The sequence below is a fragment of the Bufo gargarizans genome, chromosome 4, assembly GCF_014858855.1.
Source record: "Bufo gargarizans isolate SCDJY-AF-19 chromosome 4, ASM1485885v1, whole genome shotgun sequence".
In the NCBI taxonomy this organism is placed as follows: domain Eukaryota; kingdom Metazoa; phylum Chordata; class Amphibia; order Anura; family Bufonidae; genus Bufo; species Bufo gargarizans.
In genome coordinates, this window is record NC_058083.1 from 191,859,617 (window position 1) to 191,875,723 (window position 16,107).

Sequence of the window (16,107 nt, forward strand, 5' to 3'; positions counted from 1 at the left end):
CCGACCCTAACTGACTGTATAATAATAATAATTTATGAGACAGTCACATCATGTGAGTACATTATCATCAACATACATGTTTCCTAGGCCGAGCACTGTCACGTGAATACATCCTGTCATTTAATATAGTGTATGGACAGAGATGTTAAACATGTTTGTAATATACTTCATTAAGGAAAGATGTTTCTTTGTTTTAGAAAACAGTGTTCTTATGAAAAGCCCTAAGTGAGCATTGCTAAGGGGAACCTGTCTTCTGTGTTCTGCTAAGCACTGAAGACTCCTGTGTGTAACAAGTCAGATAGGCAGGGTGATGGACAGTGATAGGGCACATGTACATAGTCAGGGACTGGGGTGGTGACAACAGGCAGACTGGAAGTCTCTGTATGTTACACAGAGGCATCTTCAGCGCTCAGTAGAACTGAAGACAGACTCTCCTTAGCAACACTCAGTTAGAGCTTGGCTAAGGCTACTTTCACACTAGCGGCACGGACCTCCAGCAGGCTGTTCCGTCGGGTGAACAGCCTGTTGGATCCGTCCTGCCACTAATGACCGTGTACCGCCGGACTGCCGCTCCGTCCCCATTGACTATAATGGGGGCGGTGTGGAGTTCCGGCGGAGTCACGGCAGCGCATGGTAAGAGGCTGCCGGAATAAATGTTGGACATGTCGTCGTTTTATTCCGGCAGCCTCTCGCCATGCGCTGCCGTGCCTCTGCCCCTATTATAGTCAGTGGGGATGGAGCGGCAGTCCGGGGGCACACGTTCACTAACGGATCCAACAGGCTGTTCACCCGACGGAACAGCCTGCTGGAGGTCCGTGCCGCTAGTGTGAAAGTAGCCTAAGAAGACTCTTTTTTGATACTTTTCTAGTACAAAGAAACATCTTTCCCTAATAAAGTATATTACATTAATGTTTAAAGAGGTAAGGGTACTTTCACACTAGCGTTTTTTATTTTCCGGCATGGAGTTCCATCCTAGGGGCTCAATACCAGAAAAGAACTGATCAGTTTTATCCCCATGCATTCTGAATGGAGAGCAATCCGTCCAGGATGCATCAGGATGTCTTCAGTTCAGTCTTTTTGACTGATCAGACAAACCATAAAACCGCAGCATGCTACGGTTTTATCTCAGGCCCAAAAAAATTAAGACTTGCCTGAATGCCGGATCCGGCATTTTTTTCCATAGGAATGTATTAGTGCCATATCCGGCATTCAAGATACAGGAACGCCGGATCCGTCCTTCCGGTCTGCGCAATGACAAATGGACAGACAGTTGGCATACGTTTTGCCGGATCCGGCAGGCAGTTCCTGCCGGATTCCTCTGCCGCAAGTGTGAAAGTAGCCTTATTCGACAGTATAAAAAGCCCCCCAATATGCCAGGCCCCCCACACTGAATATACTTATCCCGCTCCTGGTCCCTGCACCGCCACTGCTGCTTCTCCCTGTACATGGGTGAAGACATCCGGTCTCAGGAAGGGGGGGGGGGGGGGGCAATAGCAGGCGAGGACGCAGATATGCCTCCCTGGCATCACTCGCGATACTAGGGAGGCTCGTCCCCGTCACCGGATGTTTTCATCCTCACACAGGGAGAAGCAGCAGCAGCGGTGCAGGAACCAGGAGCGGCGCAGGGAGCGGGATAAGTATATTAAGTGTGAGCGGCCAGGCATATTGGGGGGCTTTTTATACTCTCGGATAACCCCTTTAACATTCCTGTCCCTACACTATGTTAAAAATAAAATTCAATGAGAGCTACACATTAAAACTAGTGATAATTATAAGTCAAATCTATGCCAGCTCATACCAGACACAAGGACCAAAGGCAGACCCTTCACAGATATACACTGACCGTCTTGTCACAGAAGTGTCACTGACGTACCGAGACATACGGACGTCCCCGCAACAGTGGGTGACAGAAGATCTGTGAGACTGGCAACACGTGCTTTGATCTGACAGTTTTCCTTGTGGATCAATAGGCGTCTGTGTTGTTTCTGGTACTGGCCACACCTCTATCCTCCAGGTGTTGCTATTGTGGTCATTTACCTTTCCTTATTTATAGTTGCTTCTCCCACAATGCTGTGCGGTTTACAGCTTCAGTGGTATCTGTGGTCTGCTGGCGTTTGGTTCCTTTTGCTGCCAAAGCTCCTGAACAGTTAAGCGCTTCCTTTCCCTTTTGCATTTTTGTTTTGGTTTATCTGTGTTGTTTTTTCCCTGCCCTTTGTTGTAGGCCTGAGGGAGACTCCCGTTCGTCCTTCCTTTCTGGAGGAACAGGTAGTCTCATTCCTGTCACTATCGCCAGGTTCTCCCTCTCACACACGGACATGACAGGAAGTCATTACGGACATGAGAATAAGGCCTAAAGACTACTAGCGGCCACAAGATTGAAATTCTTCACAATTCTACAGAGGTATTGTTGGTTCACTCCTGCTTGAAAAGGAAATTATTCTGATAATCCACCCTATAAAGGTTGATAACAAATGGCAGATTTGTTGCAGAAATATTTCTGAAAATCAGTTCCATTTATCTGAATGGGGTTATTTTGGCAGTAAGGAGATTGAGTTCTGCACAGCAATTTCTGTCACGTGTGAATATACCCTTAAAGGTATAGTACTACTTTTCCATATATAGTGTGGGAATACAAGGGATGATTGTACTAATCCTATTGATGCTGTAAACCTAGACAGGCTATATTATATTTATACAACAGCCTGGTGGTTCCCCTGCAGTGGAGGCCAAATCCCTGTATAGGGGTTAAAGGGTAAAGACCAGAGGGGCCACTTAGATAACACCCTTAGGCCTCATTCAAACGTCCACGTCCGTGATGAAATCAGTGACAAAATGGTGAGTGGTTTAGCAGTGAAGATGTCCGTGAAGGGTCAGTGTTTGGTCCATGTGTCCGATTTTTGCCCCCTATGTATCATCTGTATTCCTTGCGCACTGCTAGGCTGAAAATTAATTTCAAGAGCATCTCCTCGCAAGAACAGGCATGCGGTGTTGTGCTACATGGTGCTATTTTATCTCTTTAATATTGTCTGTCTGAACATGAGTGCTGGATTGCTTTGTCTTGCATGTTCACCTGCTCCGCTCCAGGTTTTCTGTGCTTAGGTGAGCTGACCCTTCTTTGGAGCATGTCCTAGCAATGATCCGTTAAACATGGATGCCAACCGTGTTGTGTTTTTTTTTTTTTTTCACGGGCCCATAGAAGAATGGAACATTGCTACTCGATCAGTGAGGGTCCGACACCCCCACCCCACCGATCAGCTGTTCCTTGCAGCCTCTAGCACTGGGACTAGAACTTCTCCGTTCAAAGTGTAGAGGCTGTACCTGGTTACTGCACCTCAGCTCCCATTCACTTTAATAGGAGCTGAGCTGCAGCAACCCAGCACGAACAATACACTTTGTATTGAGCTTTTATATATTTTTTTTTTCTCCTTGATCCTGAGAATGTAGGAACGGCTGACCAATAGGGGTGTGGGGTTTCATACTCTCACCAATTGGATATTAATGACCTATCCTGATGATAGGTCATCAATATCAGGAGCCTGGAAAACCCCTCTAAGGCTCCTTTCACACGAGCGAGTTTTCCGCATGGTGCAATACGTGACGTGAACGCATAGCACTCGCACTGAATCCTGACCCATTCCTTTCAATGGGTCTGTGTACATGAGCGTTTTTTTTCATGCATCAGTTCTGCGTTGCATAAAAAACGCTGCATGTTCTATATTCTGCGTTTTTCACGCGGCCCTGGCTCCATAGAAGTGAATGGGGCTTCAGTGAAAAACACATTGCATCCGCAAGCAAGTGCGGGTGCGATGCATTTTTTCACTGATGATTGCTAAGAGATGTTGTTTGTAAACCTTCAGTTTTTTACCACGCGCGTGAAAAACGCATCAAAACGCATTGCACCCCCACGGAAAAAAAACTGAACAACTGAATGCAATCGCAGACAAAACTGACTGAACTTGCTTGCAAAATGGTGCGTGTTTCACTGAACGCATCCGGACCTAATCCGTCACGCTCGTGTGAAAGAGGGCTAAGGCCCCTTGCAGACGAGCGTTCCTCCCGCAGCGAGTCCACATCGCAGCACCCGGCCGGACCTCCAAGCACTGACAGGTCACATAGCATTATATTGATTTATGATGCTATGTAACCTTACAGTTCTGGAATGTATTGGATAAAACTGGCAGTTTCTTTCTCATAACTATGAGTGGTATGAAATCCCAACAGGGTCATTCATGACAATGAGCCATGTTTTTACTCTGAGAAAACATATCAACCACTCACTGTCCAGCTTCCATTGCATAACCTGCTCTTGACAGTTTCCTTTTAGACACTCTTTATAAGTCTCCCCATACTGTTAAGGGCTTATTCAGATGACTGCGCCGTGTTTTGCAGTCCGCAAATTTCGGATCCACAAAACATGGATGCCGTCCGTGTGCGTTCTGCAATTTGCGGAATGGAACGGGCAGCCCATTATAGAAATGTCTATTCCTTCCGCAAAACAAAACGGAGCAACGGATGTGGACACCACATGATGTGCTGTCCGCACCTTTTGCGGCCCGAATGAAATGAATGGGTCCGCATCAGTTTCCACAAAATTGCGGCCATGTCAATAAGCCCAAAAAGTGAACCTGGAACAGGTCTTCCTCTATGCACACAAAAAGACTTAGGCCTCATGCGCACAAACGTATTTTGTTTCTGTGTCAGTTTAGTGTTTGTTTTTTTTTTTGTGTGGACAGAATGCGGACCCATTTGTTTCAATGGGTCCGCAAAAAAACGCAGACAGCACACCATGTTCCGTTCCATAGCCCCGCAATAAAAAAAAAAAAACACAATAATAGAACTTGTTCTATTCTTGTCCATTTTAGGCATTGTTACAATAGATGGCAATCCGGACCCATTCATTTCAATGGGGCTGTATACATGTGCGTTGGTTTTCAAGCATCACTTGTGCGTTGCGTGAAAAAATAAATAAATCCCAGAATGTTCTATATTCTGCGATTTTCACGCAACGCTGGCCCCATAGAAGTGAATGGAGCTGCGTAAAAATCGCATCATACCCGCAAGCAAGTGCGGATGCAATGCATTTTTCCCAGATGGTTGCTAAGAGATGTTGTTTGTAAACTTCAGTTTTTCTATCACGCGTGTGCAAAACGCATTAAATCGCATTGCACCCGCGCGATAAAAACCTGAACGCGATTGCAAACAAAACTGAATTGACTTGCTTGGGAAATCACGCAGTTTTCACTGAACGCATCTGGACACACTCGTCTTCAAGGGGCCTAAGAATCTACGGGCTTTCACACGAGCGTGTCCCTTTTGGGACTGTATTTCTACAGGATCACACTGACAAAGCTGTTGTGGTACAGAAAGGTCAGGCAGAGGCACACAGCATTATCAATCCTGATAATACTGTGCGCTGCCCAAGTCCAGAGCGTACAATCCCTCTCTCACACGGAGTGCGATTCCCGCAAGGGACACGCCAATTTGAAAAAGCCCTAAAAATCATGTGCAGACCTAGTGGAACAGATGGCAGATCTCCTACTCATGCTGTGAGCTGTGTGATCCCTGATCAGATATTCAGGCATGCAATAAAAAATAATCTTAAATTATTTCCTTTTATTTCTTTTTTCAGGTGTGCAAACAAACATCGTAACAGTGATGTCCTTTAAAAAATAACAAAGAAAAATAACTATATACACAACATATGTACAAGTGACCAACCACAGATTTGTCTTTTGCACAGCAAAGATAACATTTAGAATTGTGTGACCATTATGTACAAAATATATACGTATTTACATCTCTGAAACACTGGAAAAGTACTTCACGACAGTGCAAGTATTACAAAAACCATCATGGAATGTAATGACAGAAGTATCCCAGTGGGCGGTGTGTAAACATACAAGTGGACCAACCCTCCATTCCACTGTGGAGTTTTGGCAGGTGGGTGACTGAGGTATGATGGAAGAAAAATACCTATTTGGCAGGCAAGTGAAAACTGTGAACAAGGTTGTTAAAAGAGGTCTCGTCAGCAGGATCAACCCTATTAAAAAGGGAACCCATCACCATTAAAATGCAGTATAATCTGCAGGCAGCATGTTATGGAGCAGGAGGAGCTGAGCAGATTGATATATAGGTTTGTGGGAGAACATTCAGTATAACTTGTATTTCAGTCATTTATATCCATGCCGATTCTGAGCTTTGACGTCCAGGAGGCGGCCCTATGGGTAATTGACAGCCTTCCTACCATGATTGTGTATACAGATAGGACCGCCTCCTGGACTGCAAAGCCCAGAACCAGCACGGATGTAAAAGGAAAAATTTATAATTTTACTGAATCTTTTCCCATAAATCTAGCAATCTGCTCAGCTCCTCCTGCTCTACGACATGCTCAGACAGTGTTCAACCTGACCAAGTTCCCTTTAAACCAGACGTAGGGTTGATCCTGGTGATTAAAACACTACCTGTCTTGTGAAAATCAGCTGTGTCCTTCCTGAGGAATAATATATATATATATATATATATATATATATATATATATATATATATATATATATATATATATATATATATATATATATTTATTTCCTTTATGCAAATGAGGTCATAAGTGAACCAAGGGGTGTGTCCTAGCCCCCTCAATTTCCTAGCTCTGGCCACACCCCTTGGTACACGGAAGCCCTCATCTGCATGAAAAATGTGAGTCTTTTTCCCCTCAGGAAAGACGTAACCGATTTTCTCAAGACATGCATCATTTTGTTCAGCAGGATCAACCCTAATAGGCAGTATGGTTTAATAGTGTGGATCCTGCTAACAGGTGCTATTTAACAGGAGGGAGGAGGGGGGGGGGGGTTAAAAGCTGTGGCATGCGACCTTCAGTGCCACTTGGAATACCTTGGTGCCTGCCACTAAACCAGTCATCCCCAGAGAGGCTGCATCTCCCAGAAGATCATCTTTCAAGACGTAAAATGCACAGAATTCACCCAAAGGTAGCAGAGCCAAGACTGGCATTTATATTTTATGATGTGTACTAAGCATTTGCCCATTGGCTTGGGCTAGGAGTGACGACACACTTAGCTCTGCTATTTTTAAAGTGCCAGCGTTGTAAATGCAGCTTTTTGGTATCGCCAAGACGTCTTTATAACGAGGAATGCCTCTAATTGTTAAATAACCAAACACTAAAGCATTCTTCAGGTAAATGCTAATCGCAACCTCAGAATGGCAAGGCTGGCACGATAGAAAACTGGCCTGTTGTGCGGCACCAACAGAAAACTTGTGTTCTGGAAGTAACCATCTGATGCCATCTGCTCATCCATACACTGGTGGACTGGGTGCTGCTGCAGAGACGGGCGATGCCATCATTGGACTGCGAAATGTCAAATTAGTGTACCTGGTACCAGAGCAGACTGGCAATACATCTGTGCCTCACCCCACCCTAATGACATGTGCAAACATTGCCCGGGCCAGAACAAAAGAGGAAGTGGAAAGAGACATAAAGGACCTGGTCCAGCCGTGCCAGCTCTGCACCCGGGTACGGACCCCTTCCATAATACATACTGATAGATACCACTCCTGGACCATCTATGGCCGTGGACTAGAGCGTCACCATGGCAGACTTTATCTGGCCCTTAGGTGAATTTGGGGATTATTGTTAATATGCAATAATAGGCAAAAGCTGAAAGTCTCCCGGGTTCCGCTTTGCCATGACCCAAATCCAGCAAGTCGGAGACCTCCGGGGTTCTTCTTTACATTGGACATTCATTACCTGCCGTCATCTATATGAGCAAATACTCTAATAAATATTACAGGAGGCGGGGGAGAGTATCTGCCCATACAAAGGGCCGGGTAAAGTGATGTGCCCAGACATGGCGCCACTACAGGTAAATACCAGATGGAGGATGGAAGAGCGGGGAGAACCTACGGGTAATACTGATCTGGACATAAGGTGCTAAGAGCTCCCCTCTGACCACCAGGCGGGCACGCGCCACCTTTACTAGGGACATCCCAGCAGAATCAAATAAAGGGTCACCTTCTTAACATTCGAGGGCCCGATCCATGCATGTATTAACCCTTTACAAGCAGACATTCAATACTTAAATAGGCTTCAAACCGACCCCATCCATAGTCAGAGCGGAGCAGAAGACCCCGAGAAGTGGGTGACCCCCAGGGGGATATTTAACCCCTGCCTTCCCTCAGCAGCGGAGGAATAGGACCGCAGGGTGGGGCGATGTACAGTGCATTAACCCCTTCACGCCGTCTCCGGCTCTCTGCACTCCTCGAAGCCGTTGCTGACGGGCCCGCTGTCGTGGTTGCTCTCTATGGAGGACTCGCTGCCCGTGCTCTCCCCGGACAGCAGCCGGGTCACCCTCAGGTCCGCCCGCAGCGTCTGCAGGTCGTTGCCCAGGCTCATCTCCCCCAGGTCACTGATGAGCTGGGACAGCTCGTGCTTGGCGTCGCGCCCGCCGCCCCCTCCCCCGGTGTCCAGCACGTCCTCGCACTCGAAGCTCATGGCCCGCTCCTCTTCCTCCTCGCCCTGCAGGTCCTCGGTGATGGAGCCCAGCTTGGGGGCGCTGCGGCTCCTCTCCACCGGGGGCTTGTAGCAGCACTGGCCGTTCAGCAGCTTTCGCAGAGGGACGAGGGGGATGTTCTGCTCCCCGATCAGCTGCTGCTGCTGGTGCCGGGCGTCCTCCCTCCGCTTCAGTCTCTTGAACTCTGCCAGGGCGTTGGCAGAGGTCTGGTACAGCAGCAGTGCCATGGCTTTGGCTTTCTCCGGCTTGGACACCAGCACGGCGTGGCAGCGCAGCATCACCGCCTTGTGCTTCATCTCGTGCCGGTAGATCCAGGCGAAGATCTTGGGCAGCCGCGGGTCCGCCACGCAGTAGGTGACCCGGTGCAGCAGGTACAGGTGCCCGGGCCGCTTGGCTTTGTCCTCCACATGCACCATGCGGATGCCCTGAGAGCTGACCGTCAGCTTCATCTTGGTGCCGTGCTTGCCCATCTCGCTCTTGCTCCAGATCTTGCACACGGCCAGGTCGGTGCAGCCTTCTCCCTTGGACTGCAGGGTGGTGGCATTGCCCAGGTACAGCACGGTGTAGGTGGGGTCCTCCCCGGTGATCTTGATCTTCTTCCTCTTGGACTTGAACATGCTGCCCACCCTGGTGAGTGCCCCCTCCGGGCAGGACTTGGCGAAGGAGGTGAGGGCGCTGTAGTTGAGGCTCACTGCATAGCCTTTCTGCTTGCTCTGCTTGCAGTCCTCCTCGATCAGATCGAACTTGTTCTTCTTCCAGGGCAGCATCTCGCAGTGTGGACGGGGCTCCGAGCTGTCAGTGGACAGCGGCGGCTCACTGTCATGGCACGGCTCCCCGGTCCTCCTGCTGCCAGCTCTCAGCCTTCCCATTGCAGCCCTCCGAGGCAGTGCGGCGCTACTTATAGCTAGGAATGAACCATCCGCTCTACAGAGCAGGGGAGACGAGCAAAGAGAGGCCCCGCCTCTTTAACTCATTTCACACCTGGTTGCTGCCAGCTTCAGAGGAGCATCTACTATGTAATACGTCCCTGGAAGCTCTCTAATAACTGCTTAACCCTTTGAGGACCTGGCAGTTTCCCTTTTTATTTGCATTTCAGTTTTTTTTTATTATTTTTCAGTTCACATAGCCATATGAGGGCTTGTTTATTTTGTTGGACTTTCTAATGGCACCATTTAATATTGCATAGGATGTAGTGAGAAGCAGAAAAAATTCCAAATGGGGCAGAATTGGGGGAAAAAAACACGACTGAGCTATAGTTTTATGGGTTTCCATTATTATGCCGTTCCCTATGCAGTAAAACTGATCTGTTACCTTTAGGCCTCTTTCACACTTCAGTGTTTGGTCAGTGATTTCCATCAGTGATTTGTGAGCCAAAACCAGAAGTGGAGCCTCCACAGACATGAGGTAGAAGGGAAAGATCTGCTCCTGTTCTGTGTTTAGAGTTGCACCTGGTTTTGGCTCACAAATCACTGATGGAAATCACTGACCAAACACTGAAGTGTGAAAGAGGCCTTATTCTGTGGTTCAATACAATTATAGTGATACCACATTTATATAAGTTTTCTTGTGTTTTAATACTCCCAAAAAATAAAAACTTTGAAAAAAATCACAATTTTCTGAAACCCATAACTTTTTTTATAGTCGCTTCTATGATGCTGTGTGAGGCTCATTTTTGTGGGATAATCTGTACTTTTTATTGATAACTACATTTAGGAGTATGACTTTTTGATCACTTTTTATTTCATATTTTTGGGAGTTCATGCGATGAAAAAACAGCAAAATGGCCATTTTCATTTTTTTTCTCTTCACTATATGGGATAATACATTTATATTTTGATAATATGAGCATTTTGGGTGCCAGTTCAAATAATCTTGTTTTTATTGTTTATTTTTTATACAAAGCCATTGTAACTTGAGCCCACTCTTTGGAACTTTTTGGAAATCCAGTAATTGGTTCTAAAGCCAGAAATGTCATCCCAGAATAAGAAAAAGTGAAGTTCTAAGAAAAATAAGCTGATAGCTAAGACATTGATCAAATCCTTATATGAGTAGATGCTGGAAGCTATGAATGACTTTCTGTGGCGATGGCAGGGACTTCCCGGGGTCTTGCATAGTACATACGGTACATGTACCAGCAAAATAAAATGAAGCCACCGCTCACCTATTGTCCAAACCCCCAGACAGGGGGCAGTACAGAACATCTAGTACCACAAAGGAGCTACAAGACAACCAATGAAGGTGTTTCACCAGTGAAATGGCCATGTTGATTGGTTGGATCTGGGTCTGAGACGTTGTATGTTGAGTCTGGTTTCCGCTTACAATGGCCCAGAAAAGACCAATGTATGCTGGAAATATCGTATCCTGAGGCCATTGTATCTCACAGGATCACTATAAATATATTTAAAACATTTTAGGATTTTTAGTTTTTGCAGTTTGGTGTTTCCTCTCTGCCTTCCTAGAAATTTATATTATGTAGTGGGAAGCTAGAAAAAAAATTCCAAATGGGATGAAATTGGAAAAAAACATAGTTCTGCCATCGTTTTACGGGTTTTGTCTCTACAGCATTCCCTATGCGGTAGAACGAATCCAGCAATGCCACATTTAAATAACTTTTCTTGTGTTTTAATACTGAAAACGTGGTGAGCGCAGTGACTTCAGCGCAGGTCCTGCTGAATGAAGATAGAAGATCCTTCTATCTTCATTCAGCAGGACCTGCACTGACTTCACCATGTGGATGAGGTGAGTATTTTTTTTAAATAATTTTTTGATCTTTAAGGGACATTTTACTAAGCAGTCTGTATTAAAGAATGTTATTATTTTCCATTATAACCATGCAATCGCAGATAAAACTGACTGAACTTGCTTGCAAAATGGTGCAAGTTTCACTGAACGCTTCCAGAGCCAATCCGTCACGCTCGTGTGAAAGAGGCCTAACAGCGGCATGCTATGCAATTTTTTTTAATTACTAAGCCATGCCTTAAACTCTGCCCAATGCATTTCTGTAAATGCCCAATCCCACCCATTCCCCTTAGTGCCCCACATAGTAGTTATGCTTCCTTAGTACCCCCACATAGCAGTTATGCACACTTAATGCCCCCTCACAGCCATTATGCCCACTGTCACGTACCAGGGACCAGACCAGCCCACCTTGTCAAGTGACAAGGGATGCCCAAGCCCTTCAGGCCGATTCACCTCATGCCCTCACACGCGGTTACGCCCTGTACCAGGCCGTAACTCGAGCATAAATCGCCACCTGAAGCCTGCAAGCACACCCACGCACTAAGGCCTCATGCACACGACCATTGTGTGCACCCGTGGCCGTTGTGCCGTTTTCCGTTTTTTTCTGCGGCTCCATTGACTTTCAATGGGGCCGTAGAAAACTCGGCTTGTGCACCGTTTTTACACCGCGCCCGTGACCCGTGTTTCGAGGCCGTGAAAAAAATATAACCTGTCCTATTTTTTTCACGGCCAACGGTTCACGGGCCCATTCAAGTCAATGGGTCCGTGAAAATCACGGATGCACACAAGATTGTCATCCGTGTCCGTGATCCGTGTCCGTGATCCGTGTCCGTTTTTTCCTATCATTTCAATGGCAAACTTGACTTAGATTTTTTTTTCATCTTTCATGTCCGTGGATCCTCCAAAAATCACGGCAGACCCACGGAAGAAAAAACGGCCACGGATCACGGAACCACGTTTTGCGGCCCGAGAAAAAAAACTGTCGTGTGCATGAGGCCTAACACAAAACTTTTCCTGCCACCACCTGCCCGTTATAAGGTCGACAGGACACCCCTGAGTGTTCCACTCGCAAGAAGACACCCACACGATAGCAAGCCTCGCGGAAAACAACATACAGCCTCAGACGGCACACACTTCATAAAGCTTACAGGTTCTTAAGGTTACAAGACAAACCATCAACCTTTTAGGTTTAATGTATAAAAAAAGACAGTACTTGGTTACAAAAAAATGACTAACAAGAGACATACATACAGTTGCAAGAAAAAGTATGTGAACCCATTGGAATGATATGGATTTCTGCACAAATTGGTCATAAAATGTGATCTGATCTTCATCTAAGTCACAACAATAGACAATCACAGTCTGCTTAAACTAATAACACACAAAGAATTAGATGTTACCATCTTTTTATTGAACACACCATGTAAACATTCACGGTGCAGGTAGAAAAAGTATGTGAACCCTTGGATTTAATAACTGGTTGAACCTCCTTTGGCAGCAATAACTTCATTATAATAATAAATGGACGTACAAAGTAAATACTGTTTACTGCCTAAATGAAGTACGTTAAAAACACTTTATTTCATTTTATTAAAAAGTTAAAAGAGCATTAGCACTGCAAGATATATTTGATACATGCAGGCTGATTCTCTTCCCGTTACTTGAGCCCCAATAGGGAACATTCCTCCTGCATATTGGTCCTATACAGATATAGGGTACACACTGTTTATAGGGACTGCAGCCCTGAGGGACTAGTGCATATACACTCTTAGGACTGCAGCAGGAGTGTTCCTTTGTTTTCCATACTCCTATACACAATAAGGAGTTCTTGTGGTATGGTCAATTTAGGAACCAGCATAATTATTGGTCTGAATCAGTTCCAGTTCACCCTATATTTGTGGAGATTACTTTTTGATAATATGAAATAAAGTCTTTTTAACGTACTTCATTTAGGCAGTAAACAGCAATAACTTCAACCAAACGTTTCCTGTAGTTGCAGATCAGACTGGGCCACTCCAGAAGGCGTATTTTCTTCTGTTTAAGCCATTCTGTTGATTTACTTCTATGCTTTGGGTCGTTGTCTTGTTGCAAAACCCATCTTCTGTTGAGCTTCAGATGGGGGACAGATGGCCTTACGTTCTCCTGCAAAATGTCTTGTTAAACTTGGAAATTCATTTTTCCTTCGATGATAGCAATCCGTCCAGGCCCTGACGTAGCAAAGCAGCCCCAAACCATGATGCCCCCGCCACCATACTTCCCAGTTGGCATGAGGTTTTGATGTTGGTGTGCTGTGCCTCTTTTTCTCCACACATAGTGTTGTGTGTTTCTTCCAAACAACTCAACTTTGGTTTCATCTGTCCACAGAATATTTTGCCAGTACTGCTGTGGAACATCCAGGTGCTCTTGTGCAAACTGTAATTGTGCAGCAAATTTTTTTTTTGGACAGCAGTGGCTTCCTCTGTGGTACCCTCTCATGAAATCCATTCTTGTTGAGTGTTTGACGTATCGTAGATTTGCTAACAGGGGTGTTAGCATATGCCAGAGACTTTTGTAAGTCTTTAGCTGACACTCTAGGATTCTTCTTCACCTCATTGAGCAGTCTGCGCTGTGCTCTTGCAGTCATCTTTACAGGATGGCCACTCCTAGGGAGAGTAGCAGTAGTGCTGAACGTTCTCCATTTATAGACAATTTGTCTTTCTGTGGACTGATGAACAGCAAGGCTTTTGGAGATACTTTTATAACCCTTTCCAGCTTTATGCAAGTCAACAATTCTTAATGGTAGGTCTTCTGAGAGCTCTTTTGTGCGAGGCTTCATTCACATAAGGCAATGCTTCTTGTGAAAAGCAAACCCAGAACTGGTGTGTGATTTTTATAGGGCAGGGCAACTGTAACACCTCCAATCTCATCTTATTGATTAGACTACAGTTGGCAGACACCTCACTCCAATTAGCTCTTGGAGATGTCTAGGGGTTCACATACTTTTTCCACCTGCACTGTGAATGTTTACATGGTGTGTTCAATAAAAACATGGTAACATTTAATTATTTGTGTGTTATTAGTTTAAGCAGACTGTGATTGTCTATTGTTGTGACTTAGATGAAGATCATGCAACTGTAAATGGCAAACAATTGTAAAATAAAAAGGATAAAACATAGAAAGTTCTAATACTTAACATTTGTGTGCTAAAAGTCCTTTCCTCCCAGGAGATTTGGGCAGAGTAATGGTGCACAAACCAATTCGTTTGGATCTCCCACTTTGTGACACCCAAATATCCAGGTATTGCATTTTTATGCCTTTCCTCCAGGGGCAGGCCTGAGGGGGATTTTCACTCCCACGTCTGTCTCAGCCCCTCTGGGCCAAGCTACATTACCCATGCAGCCGGCCCACTGGCCAACTAGGGAACAGTGTGAAAATATCCCAAATATAGTTTCCCAGTTGCCCTGGTGAAGATACAGACCCCAGCCCTTCTTCATAATTCATATCAGGGGCGGACTGGGCCGGGGGGCAGGGAGGCAATTGCCCCCCAGGCCTCCCTAAATAAACGGCCGCTGGGCCGCCCGTCTAAAAAAAAAAAATAATTTTTTTTTATTCTTCAGGGCCGCACCGCCGATCACCACAGGCGGCGCGGCCCTGGATGTAATTGTGGCCGCTGTGTGCTGTGGGGCAGGGGAGGGAGAGGCGTGTCCCTCCCCTGTTCTTCTGATAGGCCGCAGGCACTAATGCCTGCAGCCTATCAGAGGCCGGCTCAGGAAGCGCGATGACGTCATTATCATCGCGACGCCTGAGCCGGCAGCACACGCTGCTGATGGAGGTAAGTATTTTTTTTATTATTTTTTCTTCTTTGCGGAGATCTGTCACTATGGGGGGGGGGGGCGGAGATCTGTCACTATGGGGGGGGCGGAGATCTGTCACTATGGGGGGGAGATCTGGCACTATGGGGGGGGGGAGATCTGGCACTATGGGGGGAGATCTGGCAGTATGGGGTGCACTATAAGGGGAGCTGGCACTATGGGGCGCACTATAGGGGGAGCTGGCACTATGGGGGGCACTATAAGGGGAGCTGGCACTATGGGGCGCACTATAGGGGGAGCTGGCACTATGGGGGGCACTGTAGGGGGAGCTGGCACTATGGGGGGGCCTATAGGGGGAGCTGGCACTATGGGGGGCCTATAGGAGGAGCTGGCACTATGGGGGGGTACTATAGGGGGAGCTGGCACTATGGGGGGGTACTATGGGGGAGCTGGCACTATGGGGGGGACTATAGGGGGAGCTGGCACTATGGGGCGCACTATAGGGGAAGCTGGCACTATGGGGGGCACTGTAGGGGGAGCTGGCACTATGGGGGGGCCTATAGGGGGAGCTGGCACTATGGGGGGCCTATAGGAGGAGCTGGCACTATGGGGGGGGGTACTATAGGGGGAGCTGGCACTATGGGGGGGTACTATAGGGGGAGCTGGCACTATGGGGGGGACTATAGGGGGAGCTGGCACTATGGGGTGCACTATAGGGGAGCTGGCACTATGGGGGGCACTGTAGGGGGAGCTGGCACTATGGGGGGGCCTATAGGGGGAGCTGGCACTATGGGGGGAGGGCTTATAGGGGGAGCTGGCACTATGGGGGGCCTATAGGAGGAACTGGTACTATGGGGGGGTACTATAGGGGGAGCTGGCACTATGGGGGGTACTATAGGGGGAGCTGGCACTATGGGGGGGACTATAGGGGGAGCTGGCACTATGGGGCGCACTATAGGGGGAGCTGGCACTATGGGGGGCACTGTAGGGGGAGCTGGCACTATGGGGGGGCACTGTAGGGGGAGCTGGCACTATGGGGGGCCTATAGGGAG

General features: G+C 46.9%; 1 protein-coding gene across 1 annotated transcript; it reads right to left on the reverse strand.

The window, feature by feature from the left end:
* Nucleotides 1-5,593: 5,593 nt before the first annotated feature.
* On the reverse strand, nucleotides 5,594-9,416 carry FAM43A (family with sequence similarity 43 member A). Its single transcript, XM_044289068.1, has one exon. It carries the CDS (start codon nucleotides 9,392-9,394, stop codon nucleotides 8,246-8,248), a length of 1,149 nt encoding a protein of 382 aa, XP_044145003.1. The 5' UTR covers nucleotides 9,395-9,416; the 3' UTR covers nucleotides 5,594-8,245.
* Nucleotides 9,417-16,107: the final 6,691 nt, after the last annotated feature.

Bases quoted from the DNA above. Each gene is read 5' to 3' on its own strand.
- FAM43A (XM_044289068.1), bottom strand. From the start codon at position 9,394: ATGGGAAGGCTGAGAGCTGGCAGCAGGAGGACCGGGGAGCCGTGCCAT.